The sequence below is a fragment of the Lytechinus variegatus genome, chromosome 10 (assembly GCF_018143015.1).
Source record: "Lytechinus variegatus isolate NC3 chromosome 10, Lvar_3.0, whole genome shotgun sequence".
NCBI lineage: Eukaryota > Metazoa > Echinodermata > Echinoidea > Temnopleuroida > Toxopneustidae > Lytechinus > Lytechinus variegatus.
Genome location: NC_054749.1, coordinates 17,293,632 through 17,311,297, shown reverse-complemented (window position 1 = coordinate 17,311,297; position 17,666 = coordinate 17,293,632). Strand labels below are relative to the sequence as shown.

General features: G+C 36.4%; 1 protein-coding gene across 1 annotated transcript in view; it reads left to right on the top strand.

The window, feature by feature from the left end:
* The window catches only part of LOC121422261 (dynein heavy chain 1, axonemal-like), a 77,703-nt gene extending 61,273 nt beyond the window's left edge, over nt 1-16,430 (top strand). Inside the window, exons 57-75 of the mRNA XM_041617175.1 lie at nt 417-662; nt 1,034-1,183; nt 1,533-1,693; nt 2,174-2,399; nt 3,079-3,274; nt 3,587-3,738; nt 4,245-4,358; nt 4,813-4,895; nt 5,161-5,464; nt 6,036-6,167; nt 6,932-7,105; nt 7,609-7,791; nt 8,760-8,936; nt 9,872-10,042; nt 10,925-11,055; nt 11,600-11,744; nt 12,483-12,689; nt 13,615-13,849; nt 14,440-16,430. Of these exons, the coding sequence (XP_041473109.1) occupies nt 417-662; nt 1,034-1,183; nt 1,533-1,693; nt 2,174-2,399; nt 3,079-3,274; nt 3,587-3,738; nt 4,245-4,358; nt 4,813-4,895; nt 5,161-5,464; nt 6,036-6,167; nt 6,932-7,105; nt 7,609-7,791; nt 8,760-8,936; nt 9,872-10,042; nt 10,925-11,055; nt 11,600-11,744; nt 12,483-12,689; nt 13,615-13,849; nt 14,440-14,561 (3,309 nt within the window). The 3' untranslated portion in view covers nt 14,562-16,430. The remainder of the gene's footprint in view (nt 1-416; nt 663-1,033; nt 1,184-1,532; nt 1,694-2,173; nt 2,400-3,078; nt 3,275-3,586; nt 3,739-4,244; nt 4,359-4,812; nt 4,896-5,160; nt 5,465-6,035; nt 6,168-6,931; nt 7,106-7,608; nt 7,792-8,759; nt 8,937-9,871; nt 10,043-10,924; nt 11,056-11,599; nt 11,745-12,482; nt 12,690-13,614; nt 13,850-14,439) is intronic.
* Nucleotides 16,431-17,666: the final 1,236 nt, after the last annotated feature.

The following is a 17,666-nucleotide window of genomic DNA, read 5'->3' as shown; positions in this document are numbered from 1 at the left end:
TTGTCTGTGTGTGATAGAAATGGAAATATGGTTTTATGTGTCAGCAGTTAAAAGTATTTGTGTTTATTTACAATAATGAATTCACCAGGGGCCTGTAACACAAAACTTAGCAATGATCATCGCTAACCTTGGTGTTGCAGGACCCAGAAGTTTGTTTTTTGATAATGTGCCATTGAGTGCCATTTCATCTCATCTGTCGTTCTTGTCTTACCTTCACTTTTTCTCTCATATATGCTCAAATTTTCTTACTTACCTCCCCTCTCTGATCATTCTTTCATTCTATTCTACTGTTTTTACCCCCACTCTATCTCTCTTTCTAATCTATATTTCATTGTATTCTACTATGTTTACATCCCCTCTCTCATCCAATCTTTCTTTCATTCTCCTGTACTACCTTCACCCTCTCTATCATTCAGGGTGAATACCGCGCATCCCTGTCAGAGGAGTGGCAGTCCAAGTTCGGTGAATACCATGTGCCTTGTACCACCGATCCCGGTTTCATCCAAGCCTTTGGCGACCCTGTCAAGATCAGGACATGGCAGATCGCCGGTCTCCCCCGAGACAATCTGTCCATTGAGAATGGTGTCATCATGCAGTTCTCCCGTAGATGGCCGCTCTTCATCGATCCCCAGGGACAAGCCAATAAGTGGATCAAAGCAATGGTAAGAAGCTACACATTTTCATAGTTGTAGATATATTCATCAACATTGAAATCATTCGAGAATCCTCAGTTGCGAATATTGAGAATGTAGAATGTACCAGCACCTTAAGATTAGTGCTGTTGTTATTGTTGTTATTGTCCTTGACATGCTTGCTATTGAAATTGTCCGTAGAAGTAGAAGAGTAGCAGCAGTAAAGTAGTTTTAAAGTAGTAATGGTCAAAGCAGAATTTATAGTAGTAGCAGGAGCATCAGCAACAACAGCAGGAGTGGCAGCAGCGGCAGTGGAAGTTTTAGTACATTTTTGTGAATTTTATTCCAAAATTAAAAAAATTAGTTGCATTTAACTGTTTTCAATCACTTTGTTTTTCCAGGAAAAAGACAATGGTATTGATATCATCAAGCTGTCTGACCGTGACTTCCTTCGTAGTCTTGAGAATGCTGTTCGTTTTGGCAAACCTTGTCTCCTTGAAAATGTTGCAGAAGAGTTGGACCCCGCCCTAGAACCCATTCTCTTGAAACAGGTATGTAAAAATTTACGTACATCACCAAAATTTAAACATCCATTTATTGCCATTTTGAGTCAAAACAGTGAACACTCAACAATTCATGAACATTCTGAAGAAGTAACATGCTTATCATGGCCAAATACACCATGTGAATCTATAAGGAATTTCTCTGGTAAATTGTATCTCACATTGGCCTATAGCACTGAAGACTCACATGTAAGCCATTTATAAAATTCAAATGAATATATGATATTCAACTCTAGAGAATGTAATGTATGTGTATGATATATATTATGATCTAGGAATCAGTGCCACCTCCCATATAGATAACCTCTAATGAATGACCCGTACTATCTTTATGCAGACCTTCAAGCAACAGGGCAGTACTGTCATCAAGCTAGGAGATGCTGTCATCCCATATCATGAAGACTTCAAGTTCTACATCACCACCAAGCTTCCTAACCCTCACTACACCCCTGAAGTCTCCACCAAGGTCACCCTAGTCAACTTTACACTCTCACCAAGGTAAGTGGTGTTTATGATTGGTGGTTTTAAGTTCAGTGTTGGTGTAATGTTCTGCATCACCACCAAGCTTCCTAATCCTCACTACACCCCTAAAGTCTCCACTAACGTTACCCTGGTCAACTCTACACGTTCACCAAGGTAAATGTTGTAATGCCATGAGTGACTTCAATACATTCTGGTGTTGAATAGTCAGATACTAAGGTCATGTTAAATCTATTGAGTATGAGGTGTAGTGTTTGTACTTGTGTTTCAAAACTTGCTCCACTCAATAAACCTGTTGACCACTAAACAGTGATAACATTTCAAAAGACACCAAATGGCAGCAAAGACTCATAAAAGAATATTTTGGAGGGTCCCAGCATCAACTTCATTTTACAGTTAGAGAATCTTCAATTACAAGTGATTGATGTTGGGTATTTTTGTAACCTTTATCCATCAATGATAACCAATGCATATTCTGTCCTTCTTTCACTTCTACAGTGGTCTTGAAGATCAGCTCCTAGCCCGTGTAGTAGCCGAGGAGAGACCTGATCTTGAAGAGGCCAAGAATCAGCTCATTGTCAGTAACGCCAAGATGAAGAGCGAACTGAAGGAGATTGAGGATAAGATCCTAGAGAGGCTGAGCTCATCTGAGGGTAACCCAGTAGATGATGTCGATCTCATCCAGGTCTTAGAGGCTTCCAAGGTCAAGGCTCAAGAGATCAAGGTCGGTATGATAAGGGCTCATCAAAACTTGGCACGATAAAGCTTAGCAAATAATCTCAGCAATATATCTGTGTATAGAGTCAATGGAATATGTATGGCATCAAAATAATGTTGTAGTTTGACTACTGACACAAAGGAGACTAATAGGGAATTTTATCTAACTTTTATTTGTTTATTCATTTCAATTTTTATTTCGAATTGTTCATTCCCAGACTGGGCTGTAGAACATATGAAATTGATTTGTTCTTACTTATAGATGATAATTATATATTGTAAAGTACCTGTATCTAACTCTGCTGTGTGATCCTCAAGGCAAAAGTGATTACATACATTTGAAAAATGGTCAATATACAGTTTATACAATATGTTTATGGAGCACAGAAAGTATCCAACAAAAGAATGTGATACAAGAACTGATATTTTTGTAATTTGTGAGTACATGCCGATGTGTCTCGTGTTTTTATTTGAAATCAATCATGGATGCGACTTACCTGACTTTCAGTCATTAACTATTCTAGAGTGTTGGTGCTAATTGTTGATTGCCTTATGTTGTTCATATTTTGAAAGATGTAATATATAAGCAAGAATTCTAAGAACCACACAAACTGAAACTTAACGATTATGGGATGTAGTTGGTACTTAACCAAGAAATGCTTTATATATGCATTAAAATCCATCAGGCTAAAGTGATTGTTGCTGAGCAGACTGAGCGTGAGATTGACGAGACCCGTTCCCAGTACATCCCTGTAGCTGTAAGAACTCAGCTTCTATTCTTCTGTACGACTGATCTAGCCAGTGTGGATCCCATGTACCAATACTCTCTTGGCTGGTTCATTGGCATCTTCTTAGCAGGCATCGCCAATTCAGAAAGAGCAGGTAACTGTGATTTGTAGTTATTATAGTGATAATGATGGTGATTGTATTGATGATGATGATGATGAGTAGATGATGATAATGATGATGATGGTGATGATGATGATGATGATGATGATGTAGATGATGATGATGGTGATGATGATTATGATGATGAAGATTATAATGATGATGATGATAATTAGGATGATGATGATGATGATGAGAAGGATAGTCATTTTGTCACTTTTTAATATGCATGCAAATACATGCTAATGTGTTAATGATTTCATTTCATTGATCATTCATTGATCATATCTTTGATTTATTTGACAGACAATCTGCCTCAGCGTATTATAAACATCAATGAGTACTTCACCTTCAGTCTGTATTCCAATGTGTGTCGTAGTTTGTTTGAGAAACACAAGCTCATGTTTGCCTTCCTGCTCTGTGTCAGGATTCTACAGAATGAGGGCAAGATCAATATGGTAAGTGAATTATATTAACTTGCATCAAAATAAACAAATTATTTATTAGCAAGGTTGGTATTTTTTGTTTAAAAACAGGTTTTAAATCAATTTGAAATGTTTTTAACCCAATTGGAAGTGTTTTAAGAAACAATTTAAAATGTTTTAGATGATTTAAAACATTTAAAAAACAACTTGGGAGTTTTTTTAGATATTTTTTTTCATCACAATCCTGTTTATAAGATTTAATCATATTAAAATCATTGCAAATATAAAATTGGTTTGATGTTAAGAGTAGTACATGTACATGTATTAGCGAGATATTGGAGAGTGCCATGCCATATTCTTTTCCACTATTTTTTTTTTCTCTTTTTTTTACTGCTTTATCTGCATTTGATGATTGACCCTAATATTCTTTTGGTGTTAAGAAATATGGATGTGATTATCTTTTAATAGCATTACCAACAACCATCTGATTGAAAGATTAAAGTCCAAACTACAATATTTTAATGTTTCATTTTTCATAGGATGAGTGGAGGTTCCTGTTATCAGGTGGTCCAATCAAAGAACAGCTTCCCAACCCTACGCCAGATTGGCTATCAGAGAGAGCTTGGATGGAAATACTTTCACTTAGTGCTTTGGTAAGATGGATAGATTGAAAAATACACTTGTGAAAGGCAATCAGTGAATATTAAAAAGAATACATGAATGAATATGATAATAAACAAAGAAGAGATTCCCAATCCTAAACCAGAATGACTATTGATGAATAAATAAATTAATCATTCATTAATTTATTGAATAAAAGAACAGATTGTTTAATGAATGAATGAAAGAATCAATCAATCAATCGATTTATCACATAATTGTATGGCACCATGCATCCATTAATAGAAAATGTAGGTCCAATCTCATTCCAAGTGAGTTGCATACATGTACTAATTGAATGTCTGGCTAAACATGTAAGCCATGATGATGTCTTTGCTGCTCGACACTTTGCAAATCAGTGTCAAATATGACAGAACATTATAAAAACACAGACATAAACAGAATACAGATGACATCAATTTGTTTCATGCTTCATTCTCCTTTCAGGACAAGTTTTCAGAGTTTTCAAGAGACTTTGGAAATCATTCTGCAGCGTACAAAGCAATCTTTGACAGCACAGAACCTCACAGGTGAGATGATCAGGTTAAATTCTATCCTTTTGGGTTTCTATAATCCTGGCATTGTGCTTAGTACATGCCAATTTTTCTGTTTTGTTTCCTCTAACCAATCTTGAGAGTATGAAATTGATCTAAAAACTTATACCATATTTGGTGTAGAAACGTATGATTTCATGTCTGCTCCTTTGCCTAACTGAAATATAAAAATAAGAAACATTTGAAACATAGAAAGTGATCCTACAACTGTGGAATTTCTTCTTCACTCATCTTTTCTTAGGGAACCTTTACCAGGAAAGTGGAACACAGACCTGGATGACTTCCAGAAGATCCTGGTCCTGAAGTGTATCAGAGCAGACCGTGTTACCAACGCTATGCAGGACTATGTGGCTACCAACCTTGGACAACGCTTCATCGAGCCACAGACCGCCGATCTTGCCGTGGCATACAAGGAATCATCCCCGACAACACCATTGGTCTTTGTACTGTCGGTGGGAACTGACCCCGCCGCTGACCTCTACAAGTTTGCAGAGGAGATGAGGTTCTCCAAGAAGCTGACCTCTATCTCTCTAGGTCAAGGACAGGTCAGAGTTCATCTTGATTAATTTAATATCTAACCATTCTGCTCAAAACATACAAAAAGTTGCCTGGCAAGTTTCACTTTGATAGACCAAGTAGAAAATTGAGTTTCAGTGATCAAACTTAAGAAACTTGTCTGAAAGAGATTTTCTTCTACCTTCTTAAATATTTGATTATGAAATTTAAACACACAGGAGATACAATAATTTCTTGAATACCTTTTCAGATTGCCCAGAGTTTCAAGACAGTTTGTGTAATTGTTAATTAAAGATTTTAATTCCTCCTAAGAACTGAAATGAAAACCACTTTACTCTGATGCAAATAAGAGAATGAATGACTAAAACCAAATACTGTTCAGAATTACCTTTTTACTGAATATACTGTATTGGTGGGTGTTTATTTTTGCAAATTTATCAACTTAACTATTGCAAAAATTTTCATTTCCTTACATTAATGGACATTAATGAAATAACCCTTAAAGGTTATTTTCTCAAAATTTTGGAATACTACATGTATTGTTCACTGAGTTAAATTACATTTACAATAATCTCATCTATCCTTGGCCTCTCTGTACAGGGACCCAGAGCCGAAGCTCTTGCTAGGAGTGCCATGGATCGTGGTAAATGGGTGTTCTTCCAGAATTGCCATCTCTCACCATCCTGGATGCCGGCCCTTGAGAGACTTATTGAAAACATTGACCCTGACAAGGTATGTATATCTTTATGCACCATATATGTTACGGTCGCACTGAGAAAACCAACTCCAGGGTCCCGTAACACAAAGGTTAGCGATTGATCGTATGCTTGATTTTCATGATTGATTGTACATTGTAGTAAATGGAATCAATCGTAGAAAAATGTTCTGCGATCATTGCTAAGCTTTGTGTTACGGGCCCTAGATCGATGAAAGCTACTATTAATTGTTAATAATGTAATAACATTATTACCAATTTCAACCAATTATTATGTTATTATATTATTACCAATGGCATACCATTGGTCACGATGGAGTCGGTTTCATTGACTGAAAAACATATATGTATTTCTTTACGCTTAGAGTCACACCGATCAACAGTAGACAGAACTGCTATATGTGTTAACTCTAAAAAATTGGGAGTGCATATAAATGCCTCCCCTTTCTGTAATAACGTTCATTGGGAAATATAATACAAAACAGAAGATGAAACAATGAATACGTAAGATATTGAAAACACCAAGGGAATAAATAAAGGAAACTTGGTCATATGGTAAATTGCCAAGATCGGGACAGGGTTTATCTTGCATGCCCTTCACCCATATGTAATATGCAAAACAGAATGCTAAAAAGAGCCCATTCCTTTTGGAATTCAATTTTGAAGGATTTTAAGATAATTCTTTGGCCAAAAGAATTGTACAATTCGTTCAAATTCTGTGGAATTTGTAGTTTAAAATATGTATTGATTTCTTTTAAAAAAAATCAATTTCTCCTACTAGGTCCATCGCGATTTCCGTCTGTGGTTGACCAGTATGCCAAGCCCCAAGTTCCCTGTAGCCATCTTACAGAACAGTTCTAAGATGACCATTGAGCCTCCTAGAGGTCTTAAGGCTAACCTTCTACAGAGTTACACCAGTCTGAATGATGACTTCCTCAACTCATGCATTGGCAAGGTGAGTAATAAACAGCTGTTCACATTGAATGTATTTTGACAATGAATACCGTTAAAAAAAATATGAACAATTATGGGATGATAAGGATGATGATGATGATAATGGTGGTGATGATGATGATGGTGGTGGTGGTAGTGATAATGATGATGGTGATAATAGTGAAGATGATAATCATGATGGCGGCAATGATAATTATAATCGGTGGCGGATCTAGCTGATCTAGTTTGACAGCATTCCATTTCTTGGCCCTTATTCTTTTTTTTGCACAACAGTTTGCTTTTTCAAAGAATTATGTCTTACTCAACTGTATCCCCAATTCATTATTAGGATGATGATGATGGTATTAGTGAAAATAATGGTTATAACAATAACTTAGGATAAATTTTAATATAGATGTCAATAGTAATCAAAAATATAATTGTCATTGTAATAATTATGATATCAATAATGATGATACATAGTAGTAATCATTCAGTTTTGATCTTTTTCTCTGATCTATACAGACACATGAGTTCAAGAGTTTACTACTCTCCCTATCCCTCTTCCATGCCATTGCCCTGGAGAGGCGTAAGTTTGGCCCCCTTGGTTTCAACATCCCCTATGAGTTCACCACCGGTGATTTGAGAATCTGCATCAGTCAGCTCAAGATGTTCCTCATGGAGTATGAAGATCATGTCCCATTCAAGGTAAAACTTTAAGCTGTTGCTTGTAAAACTTGCAAAGATTGCAAAAAAATTTGCAAAATTTGGGATGATGTCTGTGTAACTTGAATGATAACTCAAGAGCCCGAATTCACAAAGGTGGTTTATAAAACCCTCGGTTGAGTCCATGGTTTATGCAGATTTCTTGTATAAATTACGCTTTATTTAGCGCGTATCAGGCGCATGTACAACACATGTCCAATGCTGATGCACGCTTTTGTCACAGTGCGCCAAATTGACGCATGTTACCATGGTTAGATATGCTATTTTATCCATGAGTCCTCTGATTGAGCAGTGGACTCATGAATAAACACAGAGGACTCATGAATAAAATAGCGTGGATAACCACGGCAACAGGCGTCAATTTGACGCACTGTGACAAAAGCGGGCATCAGCATAGGACATTTTTTATTTATATGTGGTAAAATAAGCGTAATTTATACAGGAAATCTGCATAAACCATGGACTCATCCATGGGTTTTAAAAACCACCTTTGTGAAATCAGGCCAAGATGTTTCTGGTAATAGTCAAAGCAATACTCCATATATTGCAAGTAAAATTGAAATCACAACTCGCAATGTTGAGGGAAAAATTTAAAAGCAACACTTTCTCGATTTGCAGGTAAAACATTAGAATGTTGCATGTACAATTTGAGATATTGCAGAGAGCAGTTTTTTCAAAAGTTAGTCTTTAAAATCAAATTTTTACCATATCATCATAGATCTGGAAATTATGCAAAGGAACTAGAACTACAAGAGCAAGTTAAGAAAAGAGAGAATAGAGAGAGAGGGAAACACCTTTTTCTTTGTAGGTGAAGTCCTTAAACCTTGATTATGACAGTTTAAAGCATGTGAATAAACATCAAAACAAGAAAGCTTAACTTTCTTGGCAACTTGAGTGTCTATGATTCTGAGTGAATTTTCATATGTTTGTCTTTCTATCCCCTTGTGTAGGTACTGAAGTACACGGCTGGTCATATCAACTATGGCGGTCGTGTGACTGATGATCGAGACAGGCGTTGTATCATGAATATCTTGGCTGATTTTTACTGTGACGATGTCTTAGAGGAAGGCCATAAGTACTCAGAATCGGGCATCTATAATCAGATCCCAACAAACCATGATCACAATGTGAGTTAATGATCTCTATGGCCTGTATTCTGAAGCTTAGTTTATAAATGATTGTCTAAATCTATGGTTTAGCTATGGATAGCCAAATGCAACATAATTTTCTATAGTTATTTAATCAGGGGTGTGAGAATTCAGATTTTTAGCTGATTTCAGATTTTTTTGGTTTTTATTTTCAGCTTAATTTCAGCTTATTTTGGGCTCACCTCTGTACAAAAAGTATGGGAGCTCTTTCTATTTCAGACTTTTTCAGCATCAGCTTTTTTCAGATCTTTTTGTTTGTGACCACTCACACCCCTGTTCAATTTACCAGCACTTTTTATACAATTGAAAATCATGTGGCAGTGTTAGTTAGCTACGGTACTATTTTCACTACTAAAGCATGAAAATAAATGCAGTGAAAAGTTAAAATATACAGTGTTTTTACATGTTTGGCTTCCCATAAACCTAGCCTAGTCTCAGACCCTGACTTTAGTCGGACTAGAATTCAAAATATAGTTTGAATGTTAAAAATCATTTTAGCATCGTACTAGTTCATGAAGGAATGCACTATGTTTATTTGCAATAGTTCTATTACACAACAAAGCTTTGTAGTCCATGAAAATGAAAATCCACATTTTATTTTATTGTTCGAAATAGACATGAAATGAAATACTCCAAAAATTTGCTTTGCCCAATTGATTGTGGGCCCGGCAGCCGCTGTGCAGCGCCAGGGGAGCGTTTCATGAAAGGACTTGTGGGACGTTTTATCCGACAAGTCCCATTTTATCCGACAGTTACTATAGTAACAGTGCCTCTCAGCCAATCAGAATCAAGGAAAGATGTCTGATCTGACAACTTGTCGGACAAAAATGATGATGAAACGGTCCCCAGATGTGATATCTCTGGTAAAAGACAAACTGCATTAATTATTTTTTATTTTGTTAAATGCATTTCAGGGATACATGTCTTACATCCGTAGCCTGCCAATCAACGATACCCCAGAGATCTTCTCTCTACATGACAATGCTAACATCACCTTTGCTCAAAATGAGACCTTTACTACACTCAGTACCATCATGTTACTACAACCTAAGACAGCATCAGGAGGAGGAAAGTCTAGAGAAGAGGTAGGTTGAGGATTGTGACGCTTCTTGTATCATAAATTTTGTGAAGTATAAGTTGTTGGTTGCAGTGACTAGAATTTGATTCAATTCAGATTGTCATTTGCATATGCCTAAGGTCTCTTTGTTCCATAGAATTTCTTTGTACCACAGAAATCTGTTCATTACATGATTCACAGAGGTGTAAGTTTGACTGTAAAAGGTCATACTTAACTCTATCTAGGCTTGGGTATTTTGGGAGTTCATATGTCCTGGGGAGGCCCCCCTTGAGATCTCGGGCGTCGACCGCGCGATTGCGCCGAACGAAAATTGGCACGCAGGTTGTCTGGGATATAATCTACAAAATTGTACAGTAATTTTTTCATGCGAATTGTTATTACGTAATTATGTTAATTTATGTGTAATTAGTATGCGAAATTATACTTTTTCCTCTAACTCCATAAATAAAGCTCCAAATGTTCTAATTTTTGGCATAGAAAGTCTTAGTGATGTTATTAGCAAGTGTACCCGGGTGATGCAAAATTGGTCTCAAAAAATGCGCAAGACTTGAAAGTAAAAATATTGCGCAACTCGTTAAGGGGGGGGCCTCGGAAGCCCCCCCCCCCCCCCCCCCCCGGCCTAGATAGGGTTAAAGTGCAACATTATGTTTGATGTGCAATCTCATTGATGAATACAAGGTAGTGTTTGCCCCATTAGCGTGAATTGGTCCATGTTGACATTATTTCCTACTCTTGGAATTCAGGTGCTGTTGTAGTCACAGTTTAATCTTTATGATACAACCCCCTCCCCCCCCCCTCCTGATTTCTCCTGGGCTTAGGGTTTGGAGGAATGCGAATATTGTATGAGTTGAGTTCAATAAGTGATTTTCATTTCCTCTCCTGTCCTCAGGTAATCGAAGAGTCAGCCAAGAGTATCCTTGCCAAGGTCCCTCAGCCTATCGATTCTGACATGGTCTCCAAGAAGCATCCTGTCATGTATGAGGAATCTATGAATACTGTACTCATTCAAGAAGTTATCAGGTAATCAAGTGCTCCAAGCACTTTGTCATCTGCCTTTTCTAATACTTTACCCCTTCATTTTCTTCTGCCTATAGTACCCTAGCCCTTAAGCCTAGATACAGTAACCCAGAATTATGATGATAGTATCATCTGATTCTTTTACACTCACTCTTCGAAATTTTATTCAAATATACTAAAAAGTGCACTGGTATGAAATTTTGATCGAAGGGAAATGCTGAGATCTATTCAAGTCAAAGTGGAGTTTAATCACCCATCACTAGAAGTTTGCAACATAGTGCAAATAAGGATTGGCTGATTAGAACATAGATAGATTAGTGGCAGTCACAACAAATTAGAGAATTTTGTGTCCACAAATGTTTTCAAAATAGGAAAATTATTCCTTTTGCATTGTCACTTCTGCCACTGTGTATCTCATACACACCATTCTTATAGAAACTTACGTGGCCGTGTAATGGTAAAGTACAACAAGCAAGGTATGTATCTACAATGCTCACTTCAAATACTTGATGTTGTCTTTGAACTATTATCTGTTTTCTTATTCAAGGTACAATCGATTGCTGACTGCAATCCACAGCACTTTGAAGGATCTTCTGAAAGCTCTGAAGGGTCTGGTTGTTCTCTCTCTGGAACTGGAGACTATGTCCAACAGTATATTCAACAATACTGTTCCAGATCTGTGGGCTGGCAAGGTATGTAGGTGGCTCAAGCATCAACCTATTGAATGCGGCAATTCCCATCAGTGGCGTACCTGGGATTTTCCACAGGGGGGGCAAAACCGGTCAATAATTTGACAAGCAAAAAAAAAGGGGGGGTCTTCAAGCTCGTCAGGGGGCTAAATAGGTATTCAAGCTCGTCAGGGGGGCAAAATAGGTTTTCAAGCTTTTGTCAAGCTCAGCACCAATCTTGAAATGAAGCTGAGATCAGTTTTCCAAACTTACATTAGCTGTTGGACATGTCGCTAGGAAATGTAATCCGAATTATGCTTCAAACACCAACACCTGCAACAACTCTGAACTTGATTTATGACCTCATTATATTTTCCAGTTTTGTCATTGTCTTTCATGTCACAATTTATTATTTGAACGAAGTATTAAAAGGGGTATCTTGTAAGTTCCACAGTAATTGAAGTATAATTCTGTGTCTGAAATAGTATATTTAATGTATTGAAAGAAAAAAGTAAACTATTATTAATGAATGCAATTATTTTGCACAGAGGGCTAAATTCACACTTGATGGTTATGACACTGATTTACAGTATGCATTGAGCAGTGTGTGACATAATCGCGTGTTCATTTATAGACTCTCTTAATATACTTGCTAAAATTAAGTGAATACAGGCATAAAATCTGCATAAACCATGATTTCAGACTGCAGCTTTGTGAATTCAGGCAGTTAACTTGTTTTATTTCCTTATCTTGCTAACATAGGCGTACCCATCCCTGAAACCACTCTCCTCCTGGGTGACTGACCTGGTGGAAAGGATGAAGTTTGTTGAATCCTGGATCTATAACGGCATCCCAAGCGTCTTCTGGATCTCTGGATTCTTCTTCCCCCAAGCCTTCCTGACTGGAACCCTGCAGAACTATGCCCGTCGTGCCATCATCTCCATCGATACCATCGGATTTGATTTCCAGGTAAGGCACCTGCTGCTTTCAGTGGTGTTGATAGTTCAGCCCTTTAGCGGACTTAATCTATTTAAGATTTTAATTTGCAGCTTAATTTCATCTTTTATTTAAAATTTCCTCTATACAAAAGTATGGGAGTTTTACCAAGTACAGTTTTATTCAACACTCTTTAGCTTTTCAACACTTTTTATTTGCGATCACTCATACCCCTGTGCTTGTTCACTTGATAAGATCTAAGAAAAATCTCTTCAATTATTGAAGAGTCATGGTCAAACAATCACTGTTTAAATGTTGGATATGCATGTATTTTGGTATAAGGTCATAGGACTGATATCCATGATTGATATTACTGATATCATTTGCAATCAGTTGTTAAAATCATTCAATCAATCAGTAAGCTCTGTGTTAAAGGGCTGTTGATCGAAATTTACAGTTTGGGAAAATATCAAGGGTGGTGTTTCATAATTCACACATGACTTAACTTATGGCTGGTGACCCTCGGATGCCAAATCAGCAATGATGATTCTCAACCTCTTTGATTCTTATCAACTACGTTTGAAATCTGAGGTTTGTAGATAAAGCTTTGTGAATCAGAATCCAAATGAGGATATACAGAAAATCCAATCTCACTCTAATGTTAAAACAGGAAAAAGCAGGACATTTCCTTCACTATAAAAACAGGACCCTAAAATATTACTATTGTGGTAACTTTGCCATCCAATGATAACTACAAATTTTTATGCAACGGGGGTATAACACTTATGGACATTTTTATGAAACACCCATCTGATTATATTTCCATTGGAAGTAAAGTTCTTTATTGAGAACCTGTAGACCTGTGGAAATATGCTACAAATCTCTTATGTCCCTGTTAAGGAATAGTATGTTGTTTACTTGAAGTTGTTCTATATTTTCTTAATTCATTGAAATTTAGGTGATGAAGGAGCCCGCTGAGCAACTGACCAAGCGTCCCGAGACCGGCTGCTTCATCAGAGGTTTGTACCTTGAGGGAGCGCGCTGGAGTTATGATTCTCACCTCCTGGCCGAGTCACGCCCGAAGGAACTCTACACCGATATGCCTGTCATGCAGCTCATCCCGGCAGCAAACCGCAAGGAACCAGAGACAGGGATCTACGTCTGTCCCGTCTACAAGACTCTTACAAGAGCAGGTATGTTACATGTACCATTCAATGCAGCGGACTGTATCATAAAGAATGTCAACTGTGGCTACTTTAGCCACTCTGGCAACCATGATGGTAACATGGCTCAGCAGCCAATCATAATCAAGGTTTACATGGTAGTTACGTTAATGGCAAAGTTGGTTTAGTTGTCACTCTTGTGAAACAGCCTCTGACTGAAAATAGGCAGTGAAGTTCTCAACTTGATCTGTTGTAAGTTGGCAGTTTTAAGTTCATATTAGGATTCCAGACTAAACCTGACCAAAGAAAATAATTATATTTGTCAATTGAAATGGAACAAAAGATTTTATACTTCTGATATTAGTTATTCTTCTTTCATTGAATCCAATCACTCAAACAGTGTAAATTATGTTCAGTCACTGGAGAGTGATTCTTACAATCTATGTTCCATGGAGGGCATGTGAAAGCCCCTACCTCAAAGACCACAATTAATACAAAGATCATTTAAAACCTGTAGATCTATCAGCATAGTATAAAATTGTCTTTCCAAATTCCTTGAGATTCGATTTATTAATCGAAAGCTATTGCAATATCATCCATTCTCTTTTCTTATCTTACAGGTACCTTGTCAACCACTGGTCATTCAACAAACTATGTCATAGCTGTGGAGGTACCTACAGACAAGAAACAGAACCACTGGATTAAGAGGGGTGTGGCTTTAATCTGTGCCTTGGATTACTAAGCCAAGGTGCCTACAGATAAGAAACAGAACCACTGGATTAAGAGGGGTGTGGCTTTAATCTGTGCCTTGGATTACTAAGCCAAGGTGCCTACAGATAAGAAACAGGGTCAGTGGATCAAGAGGGGTGTTGCTTAATCTGTGCCTTGGATTACTAAGCTAAGATACATACAGAAACGAAACAGAACTACTTAATCAAGAGGGATGTGGCCTTCAAATATGACTTGGATTATTAAGTTAAGAAACCCCCAGACATAAAAAAACAGCCATTGGATCAATGGGGGGGATGGCCTTAATCTGTGCCTTGGATTTCAAAGCTCAACACTTTTGATAGGCAACATTTCAAGTTCTGAGCCTTGTGTTTCAGTTGCAATTCAAGCCAGTATTATTTTTCCTTTTTGTCCAGTCCATCCTAGATGCAAAAATAGGGATTGTTGGAAATTGATTGAGTAAGATACTGAGTAGGATTTCCGCTAAAGTTATTGCACATAATTTGTTTAATATACCTAAAGCACATTCATTTAAGGATTCTCATTTTTAAATTTACTGTAAATGGAGTGTATTGTTTTGTTAGTTTCCTCCTTTTGGACTATGAATTATTTGAGATGCTTGATTGTAAATATGATAATTCATTGGGAAATGTAAATATAACAATTTATACCCATTCTTACCATGGCATATAGCGTATATATATCACTTAATCACCTTGATGACAACATTGGAGTCAGTGCCGGCCACAACCCACAGGGTTCAACATCGGCTGTATTAAGCCGGCCATGACTCCATTCCATTCTTTCTTAATGAAAACCTTGGATATTGTAACCAAAGAGAAGAGAGGCCTTATTGTGTGAGGCTATATTTTGGCATTCAAATGTTTTCATAAATTTTCACCCATTCTGCATAGACAGTAGGCGTGGCAGTATATTTTCTATATATGGAAATATTCAGCTACACTTAATTGATGAAATTAGAGATTGTTTTATTTGCAAAATTATTTCTGGAGTAGGAAAAGGATGCAGACCTTTTTTCTATCCTCTTTATACAATTCATAAATGTAAGAAGAATTTTCTCTAAAAGATTTATGAATATTGTGCAAATAATGAATGTTTATGAGTGCAATGGACAGAATACTTAATGAGGTGAAAGATGAATGATCCATTCAATGAGGCATAGCTTTCACCAAATGAAGTATTCTGTCCATTGCACAATGAAAGGAACTTTCATTATATGGTTTATATTACACCTCAAAATAGATTCTTTTTCATATGAAATTTATCAATTCTGATGCAAAATATGATCATGCAGTGCGAGCTTGGTCTGTTTATTGCCGCGTAAATTATACATACATGCAAAAATTTATGGATTCAAAATTTCACGGTTGATGACGTCATTGTAAATGGGCTGAATGATCGATATCAAACAGCCAATCAAATGACAAGGATCTATCTACATGTAGGTGTCATATAAGTTATTATAATTTAATAAATACCAATGATAGCAGAAGAATATAGGTAAGATTCGAGTAGAAACTTATTGGTAGTTCAAATGACATTGCCAGAAAACCTGAAGACTTACACCAAAGTGTTTAAGTTCAGTTGGATCATTCCTATCCTTCCCATCCTATTTTTCTGTAGCCTTTATTGCAATATATTTTCTATGTGAATTGACATTGCAGTGGGGTGGTATCATTAGTGTTGCTACAAAGTTGTGAGTTTTGTCAAAATAAACATGAAATTATTGGCTGTTCAGTTGAAGTCAAATGAAGAATTAATAAAGAATTTAAACTTTACAAAGATATATGCACTTTTTATGAATCCATGTATGTAAATATAAATTTGTATTTGTATATTCATGTAAATAAATAAATTACAATGAGAGAGAAATGTTTTACTTTGTAGATAATATATATCTTTCTACCATATATTGCAATTTGATATTCCATGTGTCATGATTATCATTGTTCCAAAGGAGCTTGTTTACTTGATGTTTCCGTCCACTAAAAAGTACATTACAGCGTCTATGTACTGTATTTATAATTGATAGCAAAATATCAATGAAATGGCCACACATTTCCATGAAAAAATATTCAATTGCCTGTTCATTTGAATTTGTTTGTAAAATAATGCAATTGGTAAATAAAAATATTCCTATAACAAATTGGAATGAGTACAATTTTGTCTTAAATGTATATGTTTTGTTCAGTTTTGATCTGCCTTTTGTTTTAATTAATCTTAAACTACACTCACCTATATTTTACATTCAACGAAAGTGTACAGAAATGTTCTGAAGGAATATGAAAAATGCTCTGTATCATGAACTGATTTTGGTTGGATATTTCCATCCTGGCACAAATCCTACATTCAGACTGTGTATACTTACATTTTGCAAAAATTAATATGAGCCAGTATTCTGAATCTGGGTTCCAATATCAAGAGTCCACCTGCAATACAGTGCATTTCAATAAAAAGTTTACATTTTGAAATAGCCCCCCTAATTGACATAAATAAAATTAGGGATAATTTGTAAACATATGTCTTTAGGCTTTAGTCTCATTTTCCCAAATGAAAGTATGATTTTTTTGTCTGAATTTTATGTTTAGTGAACACTGCCTATTTTGGTAAAGCTGACAGAAATCAATTTGTGCAGAAATAATGAAATTCAAGCTGTGACATGGGATAAGGCAAAAACAAAACCCCGAAGTGAGCGTGCTGTATATTTTCACCTTTTTGGTAGAGATTTTTGGGTCAGTGGAAATAAAATAAATGCATTGTAATTGTTTATAACAACCCTTTCTGTGCGAATGCACATAGGTAAACATAACTTTTAGGTTGTTTTGCTGGCTGGATGTGAGGAAATGAAATGGAACAAGTAAAGAAAAGTTAATTTCTGACGTCTCCAGAATTTATCTCTATTAAGTTTTGTCCTTTATAGAGGTGGGGGGGGGGTAGCATTTCAAACTTCATGTCATACTTTCTCCTCACTTCCTCAGGCATTAAAGGGAATAACAATAAAAAAAACAAAACTCTTATTTCATGTTAATCACTGTTACTTGTAAAGCAGATAGCGTCACAATCGTCTAGGTGTGGGGACAGCGCTTGAGGGAGTCTT